Source organism: Hypanus sabinus, chromosome 31 (assembly GCF_030144855.1).
Source record: "Hypanus sabinus isolate sHypSab1 chromosome 31, sHypSab1.hap1, whole genome shotgun sequence".
Lineage (NCBI taxonomy): Eukaryota > Metazoa > Chordata > Chondrichthyes > Myliobatiformes > Dasyatidae > Hypanus > Hypanus sabinus.
Window position 1 is genome coordinate 34,635,345 of NC_082736.1, and position 17,177 is coordinate 34,652,521.

Sequence of the window (17,177 nt, forward strand, 5' to 3'; positions counted from 1 at the left end):
TATCACCTCCCAGTGTCTCACTTCATCCCTCCTCTCCCCCACCCACCCACCTTCCCCCTCACCTGGTCTCACCCATCACCTCCCAGTGTCTCACTTCATCCTCCCTCTCCCCCACCCACCCACCTTCCCCCTCACCTGGTCTCACCCATCACCTCCCAGTGTCTCACTTCATCCCCCCTCTCCCCCACCCACCCACCTTCCCCTTCACCTGGTCTCACCCATCACCTCCCAGTGTCTCACTTCATCCCCCCTCTCCCCCACCCACCCACCTTCCCCCTCACCTGGTCTCACCCATCACCTCCCAGTGTCTCACTTCATCCCCCATCTCCCCCACCTTCCTTCCCCCTCACCTGGTCTCACCTATCACCTCCCAGTGTCTCACTTCATCCCCCATCTCCCCCACCTTCCTTCCCCCTCACCTGGTCTCACCTATCACCTCCCAGTGACTCACTTCATCCCCCCTCTTCCCCACCCACCCACCTTCCCCCTCACCCGGTCTCACCCATCACCTCCCAGAGTCTCACTTCATCCCCCCTCTCCCCCATCCACCCACCTTCCCCCTCACCTGGTCTCACCCATCACCTCCCAGTGTCTCACTTCATCCCCCATCTCCCCCACCTTCCTTCCCCCTCACCTGGTCTCACCTATCACCTCCCAGTGTCTCACTTCATCCCCCATCTCCCCCACCTTCCTTCCCCCTCACCTGGTCTCACCTATCACCTCCCAGTGACTCACTTCATCCCCCCTCTTCCCCACCCACCCACCTTCCCCCTCACCCGGTCTCACCCATCACCTCCCAGTGTCTCACTTCATCCCCCCTCTCCCCCATCCACCCACCTTCCCCCTCACCTGGTCTCACCCATCACCTCCCAGTGTCTCACTTCATCCCCCCTCTCCCCCACCCTCCCACCTTCCCCCTCACCTGGTCTCACCCATCACCTCCCAGTGTCTCACTTCATCCCCCTCTCCCCCACCCACCCACCTTCCCCCTCATCTGATCTCACCTATCACCTCCCAGTGTCTCACATCATCCCCCCTCTCCCCCACCCACCCACCTTCCCTCTCACCTGGTCTCACCCATCACCTCCCAGTGTCTCACTTCATCCCCCTCTCCCCCACCCACCCACCTTCCCCCTCATCTGGTCTCACCTATCACCTCCCAGTGTCTCACTTCATCCCCCCTCTCCCCCACCCACCCACCTTCCCCCTCACCTGGTCTCACCCTTCACCTCCCAGTGTCTCACTTCATCCCCCCTCTCCCCCACCCACCCACATTCCCCCTCACCTGGTCTCACCTATCACCTCCCAGTGTCTCACTTCATCCCCCCCTCTCCCCACCCACCTTCCCCCTCACCTGGTCTCACCTATCACCTCCCAGTGTCTCACTTCATCCCTCCTCTCCCCCACCCACCCACCTTCCCCCTCACCTGGTCTCACCCATCACCTCCCAGTGTCTCACTTCATCCTCCCTCTCCCCCACCCACCCACCTTCCCCCTCACCTGGTCTCACCCATCACCTCCCAGTGTCTCACTTCATCCCCCCTCTCCCCCACCCACCCACCTTCCCCTTCACCTGGTCTCACCCATCACCTCCCAGTGTCTCACTTCATCCCCCCTCTCCCCCACCCACCCACCTTCCCCCTCACCTGGTCTCACCCATCACCTCCCAGTGTCTCACTTCATCCCCCATCTCCCCCACCTTCCTTCCCCCTCACCTGGTCTCACCTATCACCTCCCAGTGTCTCACTTCATCCCCCATCTCCCCCACCTTCCTTCCCCCTCACCTGGTCTCACCTATCACCTCCCAGTGACTCACTTCATCCCCCCTCTTCCCCACCCACCCACCTTCCCCCTCACCCGGTCTCACCCATCACCTCCCAGAGTCTCACTTCATCCCCCCTCTCCCCCATCCACCCACCTTCCCCCTCACCTGGTCTCACCCATCACCTCCCAGTGTCTCACTTCATCCCCCATCTCCCCCACCTTCCTTCCCCCTCACCTGGTCTCACCTATCACCTCCCAGTGTCTCACTTCATCCCCCATCTCCCCCACCTTCCTTCCCCCTCACCTGGTCTCACCTATCACCTCCCAGTGACTCACTTCATCCCCCCTCTTCCCCACCCACCCACCTTCCCCCTCACCCGGTCTCACCCATCACCTCCCAGTGTCTCACTTCATCCCCCCTCTCCCCCATCCACCCACCTTCCCCCTCACCTGGTCTCACCCATCACCTCCCAGTGTCTCACTTCATCCCCCCTCTCCCCCACCCTCCCACCTTCCCCCTCACCTGGTCTCACCCATCACCTCCCAGTGTCTCACTTCATCCCCCATCTCCCCCACCACCGACTGTGAAGATAAGGTGTGACGGACAAGTCAAGCTTGTTGATCCGAGAGTGGGTGCACTGTCGAGCGTACGTTGCTCACCTTCAGATCCCGATGAACAATGCATTTCTGATGACAGTACTGCACAGCAGACACTATCTAGAAAACAAAACCAGAGAGACATCAGATTAACAGCCCGCACCTTCCTCATCTCCCCACACACGCCTCCCGGGCTGGTCGAGATACCAGTTGCTCAGTGGACAGGGTCACAGGAGAACTCCTTGGCGTATTATGAGAGACGTGGCAACTTGACAACACTCCGAAATCAATCAATTCAAGTTTAATTGCCGCTTAACCATGGAACACCCACAAACATGGCCAAATTGGGCTGCGTCACTCTGGGGTCAAAGTGCAAAGCACATTCCCAACAGTCACACACAAGTACACATTCACGGAATAGAAGGGTCCTGATGCACACCCACAGCCCTGGTGACACTGCAGCTTGGGGCTCAGCCCCACTCGCATCAAATCAACAAACCCAAAGAGAGGATCCGTGAAATACGATGCAGAGTACGCCGTCCAGACTCCCCAGCCAACGTGGAACACGTAGCCAAACAAGGCAGTGAAAACCCGATGGGCCCAACAGCCTATGTCTTATGGTCTTACTTCTTCAGGTGCGCCTTTCTTAAGGACCAGGACAATCTATCAGCCAAGTACACTTATGTCACCATCTACCACCCTAAGAGTCATTTCCTTGCCCTCTGCCTCTTCTACCTATCCCCTCCCAGCTGCTTCATTCCCTGTTAGCAGAAAAATAAACAAACAGAAGATCAATGAAAATCCACACGGAGACTGACAAGCAACCGATGTGCAAATGAGGAAGATGAACAATACTGAGAACATAAGGTGTAGAGTCTGTAGGCTCAGAGTTGAGGTGAGGGGAATTACCCACGTTGGTTCAGGAGCCTGACGGTTGAGGGGTAATAGCTGTTCCTGAACCTGGCAGGGTGAGACTGAAAGCTCCTGTACCTCCTACCTGACGGTAGTAGTGAGAGCAGGGCATGGCCTGGGTGGTGAGGGCCCTTGACGGTGGATGCTGCTTTCGTGTGACAGTGTTCTGTGTAAATGTGCTCAACAATGTTGAGAGAATTGCCTGTGATGGACTGGGCTGTATCCATCACTTTCTGTAGACTTCCCGGTTCCCGAACGCTGATGCTTCCACACCAGGCCGGGTTGCAATCAGTCAGAATACTCAGAAGTTTGCATGAGTTACCGGAGGCTTCATCCTCCTGTGAAACGGCAGAATTTATCAGTGTCTCCTCATTCCCATTCCCATGTCCACAGCCACCCCTGCCACAGAGAGGCAGGAGGAGCAAGACCCTGTATTCCGCTTGGACAGCAGGGATTTACAGGCAAGTACTGTGGTCTCCTAACTCAAGTGGCTGATGCCGTGGGAAAATGGCTTCTAGGGCACAACTAGATGCCTACAATGTGGTACCGCAACTGAAATGCGGAGGGGATGATGGACTCAGTCCAGTACATCATGGGCACATCCCACTCCAGCATCGGTATCTCCAGGAGGGGCTGCCTCAGGAGGGTAATATCCATCATCAGAGATCCCCACCTCCCGGGTCATTCATCTTCTCACAGTCCCATCGGGCAGGAGCCTGAAGACCCACACCACTGGGTTCAGGAACAGCTACTTCCCTTCGACCATTCTTTCTTCTCAAATCCTTTTATTATCATCATCCAAAATTAACAAGAATACAAGGTAACACTCACAAGGTCTCAAGGAAGAAAAACGTCGTTTTAAAGACTGAAAAATTCGGTGACAAAAAACCCCTACCAAAGCAAAGTGAGAAAAAGACCCTTGAGGCACAAAAAGCTTCTGAAGATAAACACCAAACCGCCAGCAAGAAAAATACCAAAATTTACAATTAGATTGCGGAGGAAACCTATCAATTAACTCGGATGATAGTAACGAGCAAATGAGCCCCATCTTTTCTCAAAATCAAACAGAGATTCAAAGGTACGGCTAATCTTCTCCAAACTAAGACACAGCATCACTTGAGAGAACCATTGTGACAGACCAGGGGCTGCCGTATCCTTCCCCTTCAACAGAATGGCCCTGCTCGCTATCGATGTAACACCCTTTGACCATTCGGTTCTTGAACCAACCAGAACAGCCCGCATCGGTACCTCAGTACAGCAGCACGGAGATTGCTTTGGCGAGAAATCGTAATTTTCTTGTGTATCAGAACCCGTGCGCGTCTGTGTGAGGACGGCTCCGGAGCCCCTCCCCACCACCCCGGACATACACCCAAAGCGCTGCGTTCGCAGAGCCCTCAGGGTTGTCAGCCATCCAGCCTGCAATCTCCGAACTCCTACGGCTGGGCAGAAGGTACCGCAGTATCAGAACAAGGACTGTTAGGCTGGGTAACAGCTTCCTCCCCCAGGCTGAGAGACTTCTGAGGACCCTGCTACCACCCAGTACACATCATTCATGACAGTGTCAGTAACAGTGCTGTGCACTGAACTGCATGTCAACTCGTACAGTCCTGCGCTAAAGTCTTAAGCACGTACGTAGGCTGAAGACCTTTGCACAGCACTGTATTTGGCCACGTGGAGTGGAGAGAGGGAGAGTTTGTAAATGGCGAGGGTGGAGCGCTGCGGGACAGGGGGCAGAGAAGCAGTGCCAGGGGCAGGAGTGGCACAGGTGCAAACACAGCCAGTCTCCAACACCAGGCAAGGTCAGTTGATCCCAAGTATTTGGTTTATTGATCATTATGTAATTCTCTGGTGCTTCCTGCTCCCTTCTCCTTTTCCCACCCACCCCCCATTCTCAGGCCACAATAGAGACCCGTTTCTGAATCTGGTTTATCACTCACATATGTCAGCACATTTGTTTTTTTTGTGGCAACATAAAATTACTGTACAAAAGGCACCCTGGCTATTCCCCGAGTTACGAATGTCCGACTTACAAACAACTCGTACTTATCAACAGCCTGCCATAAAGCCTATTATATTAAAAACTCGTTGGCTCGAGGAAGGAGAACGCCATCCGCCATTAACACAATGTTCAGCATGCAACTTTGTACTTAGCTTAAATTTTTCTCAGCAAGATATACCCTGACCTCCCTTATTCCAGTCAGTACTGCCCCCACTTGTCCCATTTAACCAGTCTCAGTGTGGGTGGACTTTAGGACCCGGGGGAGCTCAGGCCCTGCCGCACGCGGCTGCTGCTGAATCCACAGTGTTTCTGTTCCGTTGACGGAAAATGATCGCGATTGAAAATAAAGCGGAAATAATAAAGCGATTGGAAAGAGGTGAAACGCCATCGGTCATTAGAAAAGCATTAGGCTATAGTCGGTCAATGATCAGAACAATTTTGAAGGATAAAGTGAGAATAATGGAGCATGTGAAAGGCCTTGCCCCGATGATAGCTATAATTATTACTAAGCAACGCAGTGGTTTAATTATTGAAATACATACTTTACTTAAGTGTTTTATATGCATAGAAAGGTAAAATATATACTATATACTAAAACGTTTGACTAACTGACACTAAATAATACCGGATGTACCTGTTCTGACTTAAGGACGGACTTAGGAACGGAACTCGTTCGTAACCCAGGACTGCCTGTATGTGCCTACGAATTTTTCACGGTACTGTATATTGGTTAAAATAGGAAGGTGGTTGGGAAACAAATAAGAGTATTGATCAGCTCAGCAGAGTAACTCGGTAACTGAAAAGATATAACATACACAAGGTCTGGGCACACTAGTTACATACTTGTGCGGATGGCAATAAGTTGGACATTAGCTTTGAAACTTAACTCAATTATAAAGCAAACGCTTTAAGGGACTGGTTAAAGACTACACCTGCAGCATGCTACCACCCGCACTGGACCCCCTACAACCTGCCTACCAACGTAACCGGTCTACCGATGACGCCACGGCACTACCCACCGTCCTCACTCAGCTGGAGGAGAGGAATACAGATGTGGGAACACTGTTCCTGGAACACAGTTCAGCATCCAACACCATAACTAGGCAGGAAGCTCAGAGACGTCGGCCGGCGCCCCAGCTGGATCCTAGACTTCCGATCGGATCGCCGACAGTGGTAAGGATGGGCCCCCCCAGGGTTGCGTCCCGAGTCCCCGCCTCTGCTCCCTTTACACCCGCGACTGTACTGCCACACACAGCTCCGGTCTGCTGATGAAATTCGCAGATGACACATCATTGATCGGGCTTATTTCTAGTGGTGAGCAGACAGTCTACAGAGGAGAGGTTAACATCCTGACACCGTGGTGCCAGAATAACAACCTCGCCCTCAAAGTCCCAAAAAACAAAAGAGCTGATTGTGGATGACAGGAGGAACAGAGACAGGCTCGCCCCAGTCAACGTCAACGGGACTGGGGCTGAGAGGGTGAGTGGTTTCAAGTTCCTCGGTATACACATCACTGAAGATCCCACCTGGACTGTTCACACTGGCTGTGTGCCAGAAAGAAGCACAACAGCGTCTCTTCCATCACAGGCGACCCTCTACAGGGGCACCATTGAGAACATCCTGACTGGCTGTATCACCCACCGCCTGGTGCGGGAGCTGCAGCAACCTCGATCGCAGGGCTTTGCTGGGTGTGGTACCGACAGCCCAGCGCATCTGTGGATGTGAACTTCCTTCCATTGAGGACACTTATAGCAGCAGGTGCAGAAAAAAAGGCCTGGGAGATCATCGAGGACGCTGGTCACCCCGACCATAAACTGTTTCAGCTGCTCCCGTCTGGCAAACGGGACTCCAGTATTAAAGCCGGGCCCAACAGGCTCCGGGACAGCTTCCTTCTACAAGCCATTAGGCATAAGTTCACAGGTCTGTACGTTGCGACAGAGTCATAACGCGAAGCTTTTACTCCCTCACGTTGTGGGACAGATGCAAGATTAAATAAATTCAAATTCAAATACAACAGGGCGAAAGTGACATCACAGAGACCCCCTGTGGGCAGGCGCTGTAACTGCACTGTGACTGCTTACATGGGAAACTTGAATGGGAAATGTCAGTACAACAGCGGTTAGAGAACAGACAGTTAGGTGGCGGAGGGAAGAGGTAGACAGAAGAAAGGACTGAGGTCCACAGTAGCACAGTGGAGAGCATCCTAACTGGCTGCATCACGGCCTGGTAGAGAACATCAAATCCCAAGAACAGAAAGTGGTGAATCCAGCACAGTCCTTCACAGGAAAAGCCCTTAACGCCACTGAGCACCTTTACAAGGAGGACTGCCACAAGAAACTAGCACCAGCAATCAAAAATCCCCACCATCCAGACCATGTCCTCTTCTCGTTGCTACCATCGGGCAGGAGGTACAGAAGCCTTGGGTCCCACACCGCCAGCTTCAGGGACAGTTATCACCCTTCAGCCATCAGGCTCTTAAACCATCACTCACCTCAACTCTAATCTGATTCTACGATCGACAGACTCACTTTCAAATACTCTACAAACTCCTCTTCTCAGTGTTATTTGTATTTGCAGTTTGTCTTCTTCTGCACATCGCTTGTTCGACTTTATGTATCGTTCGTTATTTTTCTTTGAACTTTTGAAATGGGTGCTCCGTGCAGGTAGAGGGAAGGATACAGACTGATGAGGATAGGAAAGGAGCTGAACCAGGGGAAGCTGGTATCGATCTGCCAAATACAGAGCCTGGGGTACCACAGGAAAGATACCAGCGTGGATAAAAGTCTGGCTGACTGGAAGGAAGCAACGAGTGGGAATAAAGGAGTCATGTTCTCACAGGGACCACTGCTTTGTGGAAATTATCCGGATGACGGAATTAATGGTTTTGTGGCCAAGTTTGCAGACCACACAAATGCAGGTGGAGGGACAGGTAGTGTTGAGGAAGCAGGGAGTCTGCAGAGGGACTGGGACAGATTGGGAGAATGGGTAAAGAAGTGGCAGATGGAATACAGTGTCAGGAAATGTATGGTCATGCACTATGGTATAAAGACTAAAGGCATTGACTATCTATCTTCTTCTGGTCTTACAAAGATCGACAAACAATGTGAAAAATTTTATAAATAAAAAATATGTACATATAAATAAACTGAGAACACGGGTTGTACAGTCCATGAAAGCGAGTCCGTAGGTCGTGGATGCAGTTCACAGCTGAGGTGAGGGAAGTTATCCACGCCGGTTCAGGAGCCTGATGGCTGAGGGGTAGTAACTGTTCCTGAACCTGGTGGTGTGAGTCCTGAGGCTCCTGTACCTTCTCCCTGATGGTTGAGGGGTAGTAACTGTTCCTGAACCTGGTGGTGTGAGTCCTGAGGCTCCTGTACCTTCTCCCTGATGGTTGAGGGGTAGTAACTGTTCCTGAACCTGGTGGTGTGAGTCCTGAGGCTCCTGTACCTTCTCCCTGATGGTTGAGGGGTAGTAACTGTTCCTGAACCTGGTGGTGTGAGTCCTGAGGCTCCTGTACCTTCTACCTGATGGCAGCAGCGAGAAGAGAGCACGGCCTGGGTGGTGGGGGTCCTTGATGATGGATTCTGCTTTCCTGCAGCAGCGTTCCTTGTGGATGTGCTCAGTGGTGGGGAGGGACACAGCATTAAGTTTGAGGAGATTTGGTTTGTCACCTAAAACACCCACAAATTTCAACAGATGTACCACAGAGAGCATTTTAACTGGCTGTATCACCGTCTGAAATGGAGGGGAGGGTGGTACTGCACAGGATCGAAGTAAGCAGCAGGGAGTTGTGAAATTAGTCAGCTCCATCACAGGTACTTGCCTCTCCTTGAAGATTTCCAGGACATCTTCAAGGAGGGATGCCTCAAAAAGGCAGCGTCCACCATTAAGGACCCCCATCACCCAGGACATGCCCTCTTCTTATTGATACCATCAGGGAGGAGGTACAGGAGCCTGAAGACTCACACTCAGCGATTCAGGAACAGCTTCTTCCCCTCTGCCATCAGGGAGGAGGTACAGGAGCCTGAAGACACACACTCAGCGATTCAGGAACAGCTTCTTCCCCTCTGCCATCAGGGAGGAGGTACAGGAGCCTGAAGACACACACTCAACGATTCAGGAACAGCTTCTTCCCCTCTGCCATCAGGGAGGGGGTACAGGAGCCTGAAGACACACACTCAGCGATTCAGGAACAGCTTCTTCCCCTCTGCCATCAGGGAGGAGGTACAGGAGCCTGAAGACACACACTCAGCGATTCAGGAACAGCTTCTTCCCCTCTGCCATCCGATTGGACATTGAACCCGTGAACACTACCTCACTACTTTTTTATTTCTATTTTTGTACTACTTATTTAACTAAATTTACTGCACATCTAACTTACATCTAAACTTACTGTAATTCACATTTTTTCTATTATTATGTACTTCACTGTAGTGCTGCCACAAAGACGACAGGTTTCACAACATATGCCGATGATATTAAACCTGACTCTGGCTCCGGTTCCTTTGCATTCCCACCAGCCCCGGAGGGTGGTACGCCCCTGCTCGGCTTACCTGTCGAAATTTGGCTCTGGCTTCCTTCTCTTTCATTCTTCCATGCGCAACCAAGTAATCAAAGACCTCCCCTGCAGGACGACGTGGAGAGTTAGCAGCGGAAACTGAACGCAAGATCTTGCGAGACGCATGGGGTGGGGTGGGGGCGTCCCGCTAGCGCTGTGATCTCGGAAGCTGGGCAGGTTTGGGCCTGCGGTAGTACTCGGATGGGAGCTTCACAGTGCAACGCTGCACGATCAGCGACCGGGGTTCAATCCTGCCGCCCTCTGTAAGGAGGTGGTGAGTGTGGCTTTCCTCCTGGTCAACCGGACGCGCGAGTGTAACTGGGCGGCACGATCTCTTTGGTCTAGTAGGGCCTTTTACTGTGCTGGATCTCGTGGGCCACGTTGCCTGCTCTGCAGATTATACATGAGGGACGGTACCCTTGCACACACAAAATGCAGGGGCGGTAGGGAGAGACCAGCAGGCCAGGCAGCCAGCGTTTCAGGTCGTGACCCCTCATTGGGACACACAACAGGAAGGGGAGACCCTCCCCAACACCCGCAGGCAGGCGCCCTTCCGCATTGGAGTCTCCGAGCAGCACGAGGCCAAGACTGGGAGCGACAGGCATTGAGTTAGCCTCCCTCGTCTCTCGCACGCCCACTGCTCGCGTCCCCCTGAGATACTCACCCCCACTGGCATACTCCATTACTAGATACAGTGTCTTCTCTGTTTCAATAACCTCAAATAATTTAACTGCAAGAGAGGGGAATAAAACCAGGGTTAAAGAAGAAAGTGTCACAGGTAAAGTTTCAAACCTCTGTTGGAGGTAAAGACCCTCAGCCCACAAGACAGAACCATTCGGCCCATCGAGTCCAGACTGCCACTCCATCATGGCTGATTTCTTATCTCTCCCAACCCCATTTTCCTGCCTTCTTCCCGTATCCTTGGACACTCCGACTCATCAAGAACCTATCTAGCTCCACTTTAAATATACTCCATGACTTTGCCCCCATCGCCGTCATTGACTAAAGAAGTTCCTAAGCTCTGTTTTAAAGGGACGTTCTTCTATTCGGAGGCTGTGCCCTCTGCTGCTAGGCTCCACTATGGGTGACATCCTCTCCACATCCACTCTATCGAGGCCTTTCAATACTCGATGGGTTTCAATGAGAATCCCCCCTCATTCTCCTAAACTCCAGCGAGTACTGGCCCAGAGCCATCAAACACTCCTTGGGTTTTTCTGTTTAATTCCTGGAGTCTCTCTCGCGAACCTCATCTGGACCCTCTCTGATGCCAGCACATCCTTTGATAGATACGGTCCACGATACTCAAAGGTGTGATCTCAGCAGCATTCTTGCTCGATTATTCTAGTCCGCTCAAAATGAATGCGAACATTGCCCTTGCCTCGCTCACCACCAACTCAACCTACAAGTCAGGGAATCCGACACAAGTCCCTTGGCATCTCACATTTCTGAATTTACTCCCCGATTAAAAAGTACGCTATGCCTTTATTCCTTCTACCAAAGTGCGTGACTGTACACTTCCCAACACTGTATACCATCTGCCAGTTCTTTCCCGTTCTCCTAATCTGCCCAAGTCCCTGCAGACTCGCTGCTTCTCCTGGAAGAGGAAATGGCTGTAAGTTCCCGTGCTGAGCCTGGGGCGCTTGCTGCTACAAGGCTGCTGACTGTCATGTTTCAGGGACGCATCCAGCACTGACAATCATCCCACCCTTCCTCCCCCAGCTCCGCTACGATATCAAGGGAGTGGAATGGGGTTCAGACATTCCGGAGGCTTGCTCTGATCCCACTGGAAGCACACGCCGCCCGGTTCGTTTGTGGAGAGGGGCAGATACAGCCTGGCCCACCACACAAACCAGCCTCCCCTCCACGTCCCTCTGCCAGGGAAAGGCAGTCAAGATAATCGGGGGATACACACTTCCTCGTCTCCCATCAGACAGAAGATACAAAAGCCTGAAAACATGTCCCACCAGGCTCGAGGACAGCATCTACCCCACTGGTATCAAACTACTGAATAGTCCCCTAGTATAAGATGGACTCTATGGATACAACCTGTCTCACTGTGGCGCTTGTCTGCCTGCACTGCACACTCTGTAATTGTAACACTTTATTCTGCGTAGTTACGACATTTCCATAAATCCATAAGGCACAGGAGCAGAATAAGGCCATTTGGCCCATCGAGACTACCCCACCATTTCATCATGGCTGATCCAATCTTCCTCTCAGCCCCAATCTCCTGCCTTCTCCCCGTATCCCTTTGTGCCCTGACTAATCAAGAATCTAACAACCTCTGCCTTAATTATACCCAGCAACTCAGCCTCCGCAGCCACCTGTATCAACTAACTCCACAGACTCACCACTCTCTGGCTAGAGAGTTTCCTCCTCATCTCCATTCTAAACGGACGCCCCTAGGTTCTGAAACAACCCCTCTGCATTCACTCTATTGAGACCTTTCACATTCAACAGGTTTCAATGTGGTCTCCCCCTTGCTCTTCCGAATTCTAGTAAATACAGGCCCAGAGCCATTAAACGCTCCTCATTCAATCTTGGAATCATGTTTGTGAAGCCTCTCCAGAGTCAGAACACGCATTCTAAGGAGCCCAAAGCTGCCCACAATACTCCGTGTATAATCTGTCTGCACGCAAACAAAGACCTTTTATTTCATTTGATTTTGAGATACAGAGCGGAACAGGCCCTCCCAGCCCTTCGCCAAGCGCAGGACAACGTACAACGACTGGTACGTCTTTGGACTACGGCGGGGGGGACTGGAGCACCCAGAGGAAACCCACGCGTTCATGGGAACGATGTGCAAACTCCTTACAGATGACGTTGGAACTGAGCTCTGGCACCCCGAGAAGCGTGGCACCAGCTGCTTCTCCACGGTGCTACAAACCCTGTCCTGTATCTTCACTGTATTTTGCTGTGTGGCAATTTCCCCATGGTCTGGACAGCACTGCCTACACATCGTAGCAGTGTTTGGTTACAGTCACTGGCCCGCCCAAGGGTTAGGCTCGATTACCCCTTGCTGCAGAGGAGACTACACTCGAGGGCTTTCCTGCACTATCGATGGTGGCCTGAGTTGTCGGGAGTGAGAATGATTAGTCACGGACAAAAATGACGTAGCAGTTAGCGTCACACTATTACAGCAGAAATGAGCCGGGTTCAATTCCTGCCGCTGCCTCTAAGGAGTTTGTATGTTCTCTCCCCATGACCACGTGGGTTTCCTCCGGGTGCTCTGGTTTCCTCCCACAGCCCAAAGATGTACCGGTCAGTAGGTTAACGGTTGTAGTCACCATGGTTAATGGTCAGTTGGTCACATGGGTGTAGCTACAATGGCGCTCCACAGCCACTCCTTTAAGCTCATCTGTGGAAACAGCTTATTTCTACCTTTGACGTCTTTTTCCTTTTCCAAGGTGGGTGGGGTTCTGCCAAAGACCCTTGAGGTGGGACCCACTCCCAGGGGCTCACGACCGGCCGTTTTCCTGATACCCCAAGGGCACGGCCTAGAAGACGAGTGTGCCCTCGGGGTTCCGAGGCTTTGGGGCCGTGGGGTCCAGCCAATTCTATGCCAGCGCTGCTGACTGAAGCGTTGCAGGAGAAAACGGAACATCGGGAACTGCGGATCAGCTGTCGTGGGCTCTGTAACTGGGGAATCGGGCGCTCTCTCTCCTTCTCTCATTGGTGGGGGGGGCAAGAGAGAGCTTGTTGCCGGCTCTAGAGAGGGAGAGCTTGGAAAACAGAGTGACGCAGCAGACTTTTACACCGTAACCAGCAAGTTGTCTGTCTTTGCTGGTCTCCCCTCCTGTTGCGAAAGGGGAACACCTCTCTGTCCCTTTATCGGGAGGAAGAGACAGCCGGTGGTGCGTCAAATTGCAGGGTGAACAAGTAGCTTTCATTCTACTGCAGATCACAACCTCTCTTGGGAGCTTTGCTTCTGCTTGCTTGGTGGGTGGAGGGCATGCATGCTCTTTTTTTGGCTGAAGTGGGGAGGGGGTTCTAACATTTTTACCATCACTCATTCTGTGGGGCACCTCTGTTTTTGTGGATGTCTGTGAAGAACAAGAATTTCAGGTTGTGTATTAGATGCCTTCCCCGATATTAAATGAAACCGTTGAATTGGGTTGCACAGGACACTGAGAATGAAGGGCATGTTGGCTGTATCTCTCAATAAAAATGATTAAAAGCAAAGTAATTTTACCCAGCACGGAGCACTCTCAGAGGTCAGATCCCAGGGAGCAGAGGGTTGCACACGTGCACGCAAAGTGAGGGCAAACCCCGTACGTTCCACACTCCCACCCCCGACACGAACCCCTGAAAGCACACGGGACACGGAAAAGGGCTCAGTCGAAGAGGCGAGCTCTCACCTATGTTCGGATGATTGAGAATCTTCATTATTCGAACTTCACGGAACAACTGCAAGGGAATGAGAGACATATGAAATAGAGTCACAGAACCACGGGGACTACAGTGAGAAGCAGGCCGCTCAGCCCATCTAGTCCGTGATGAACTGTTATTTGTTCTAGTCCCACCGACCCAGCACCGTAGCCCTTCCGTACCCGCCCCATCCACGTACCTATTTAAACCTGTTAAATGTTGAAATCAAACCCACATCCACCACTTCCACTGGCAGCTCGCTCCCCCTTTCACCCTTAACCCATGACTTCGAGTTCTAGTCTCACCCAACCTCAGCTCTGTATTTACCTCATCTACAGCCCTCATAATTTTAAATAGCTCCCCCATTCTCCAACACTGCGGGAAATAAAACCCTGAACCTATTTAACCTTTCCCAAGTCCTGGCACTGCCCACAGTCAACTCTTCTGGAGACACAACACCAACGCTTGTGGAAGTGATGTCCGTGGGCCGTGCTCGTGTCTTAAGGTTTTAAAGATGAACTTTATTTGTCACAGGTACATGGATTCGTACAGTGGAAGGAGTCGTTTGCGTCAAATCAAGTCAGCAAAGATTGCACTGGGGGTGCAGCCCACAAGTGTTGCCCCACCTCCGGTGCCAACACGTAACAAGCCCATAGCTCATCGACCCTAAAGGTACAGCTTTAGGATGTCGGAGGTAACCGGAGCACCCGAAGAAAACTCACTCCTTACAGCCAGGGGCAGGAATCGAACCTCAATCTTACAGCGACTGCCGCTACGAGGGGCAGCTTCTCCACCCACGGGGTGGTCTGTACGTGCCAGAGGATGTGGTTGAGGCAGGTACAGTTCAAAGACACTTGCCTCCGAGAGGACCACCACCCTGTCGTAGGGTTCGGAGGCTTGGGTGCCTCAGTGACCCGGAGAGCAACGTTGGCTGGAGTCAGAGCTTTGGCTCTTGGTGGGGTCACCCATACCAAACAGGGTCAAAGGGCAGAGGTCAGACTAAGAGTGGTCCACCGGTCCTCCAGGTTCAGGGCTAACAACCCTGACTGTTACAGAAACAGCAACGAAGAATCCTTCTACATCGGAGTGTGACGGGATTCCTGAGTCTCCACCCGGGACTTGGCGAAAACCGAGAGGAAGCTACTGACACGATGGAGGAAGCCCCGAACACCGCCCGAGATGGAGGATCTTCACCGGTGCCCCGAACGCCAGCGGGGTAACAGGCAGGAAGTAAAGGCACTTGGACAGGTACATGAACAGGAAATGCTTAGTGGTATTTGGGCCAAACGTGGGCAAAGGCCAGACTCACTTTCCGGGACCCTTCACCCCATGTTCTCGATATTTATTGCTTAGTCATTATTTGCTGTACTTCTGTATTTGCGGTTTGTCTTTTCCATGCGGGTTGTTTGCCTGAATCTTGTGCATGCTGATTCTGCTGAGAATGCCCACAAGAAAATAAATCTCAGGGTTGCGTGAAAGCAAATGAAAACTGCCGAGAGACCGCACCAGGGTAAACAACACTGTCTGTCCCACTTCCGAATAGCAGATTTCCAAATCGAAGGGGGTACGATCAATCCTTTATACAACTCCAGCAAAGACGATTGATCTTAGCAATAAAAAAGTACACTAAATTAGCGATATAGCGATCTCAGCAATCAAGCCCTGTTGAAGGGTCTCGGCCCGAAACATCGACAGTGCTTCTCCTTATAGATCCTGCCTGGCCTGCTGTGTTCCACCAGCATCTTGTGTGTGTTGTATAACAATCTTAGCATTGAAATCAGCACAACTGAAGTTCCTAATCAGTGTGGGGGCGGCACGGAGGAGCAGTGGTCAGCACAACGGTTTACAGTACAGGCGACCAGGGTTCAATTCCTGCCGATGCCTGTGAGTAGCTTGTACATTCTCTCCCCGTGACCGTGTGGGTGGGGTTCATCCAGGTGTTCCCGCAGTCCAAAAGACTGTAAGTTCACTGGTCGCTGTATACTGTCCTGTGGTTAGGCTGGGGTTAAATTGGAGGGTTGGACTGCTGGACAGCATGTCTCGAAGGGATGGAAAGGCCTGCTTTTCACAAATAAATCTATATGCATAATTAGCGGTCCAACTAAATTACCATTTGAACTAATGAAGCTGGGGTCAACAAAAAATACCAATCCACGTGGCTCACTCCCTCTGGCCAACAACCAGCTCAGAATCAGGTATTAATATCACCGTGAAATGTGCTAGCTTACTGACAGTAGCAGTACAATACATGATAAATATAGAGAAATATAATTAAATGAACGACCATCAGTATATTAAATAGTTAAATTAAAATAGTGCAAAAACAGAAATAATAGAGGTGAGGTGGTGTTCGTGGGTTCAATGTCCGTTTAGGAATCGGACGGCAAAGGGGAAGAAGCTGTTCCTGAATCACTGAGTGTCTCTCTTCAGGCTAGAATCAACACCGTCTCAGGAAGCACCTGGACCCACTGCAATTTGCCTACCGGCACAACAGGTCTAGCGCAGACGCGATCTCAATGGCTCTCCGCGCAGCCTTGAATCACCTGGACGATACCAATACCTGTATCAGAATGCTGTTTATTGACTATAGCCCAGCATTTAACGCCACCATTCCTACGATCTTGATCAAAAAGCTACCGAACGTGGGCCTCTGTGCCTCCCTCTGCAACTGGATCCTCGACTTCCTAACCAGCAGACTGCAATCTGTGTCAATTGGAAATAACTTTCTTCGGGACAGCATTGCCTGTATTGTGCTGTAGGGTTTCTGTATTCCTATCTCCACCTCGCTGACTGTCTGTGCCCAGCCCACTGCTCTGTGGCTAGGCACAGCTCAAGTGCCGTCTAGAACTTTGCTGACGATACAACCACTGTTGGCAGCACTTCAGATGGTGACGAGAGGGTGCAGAGGAGTGAACACACACTTGTCCTCGTAGAAGGATCAGAAGTGGAGAGAGTGAGCAGTTTCAGGTTCCTGGGTGT

The 17,177-nt window shown here is 51.8% G+C and overlaps 1 protein-coding gene across 7 annotated transcripts in view; it reads right to left on the reverse strand.

Annotated features, from left to right (window-relative positions):
• Nucleotides 1-17,177, reverse strand: part of mark2b (MAP/microtubule affinity-regulating kinase 2b) — a 220,077-nt gene that overhangs the window by 71,287 nt on the left and 131,613 nt on the right. For all 7 annotated transcript variants that reach the window (XM_059955397.1, XM_059955396.1, XM_059955401.1 and 4 more), the window contains 4 exons: nt 14,189-14,237; nt 10,495-10,560; nt 9,826-9,896; nt 2,425-2,481 (listed from right to left, as the gene is read on the reverse strand). In XM_059955397.1, coding sequence (XP_059811380.1) covers nt 2,425-2,481; nt 9,826-9,896; nt 10,495-10,560; nt 14,189-14,237 — 243 coding nt within the window. The remainder of the gene's footprint in view (nt 1-2,424; nt 2,482-9,825; nt 9,897-10,494; nt 10,561-14,188; nt 14,238-17,177) is intronic.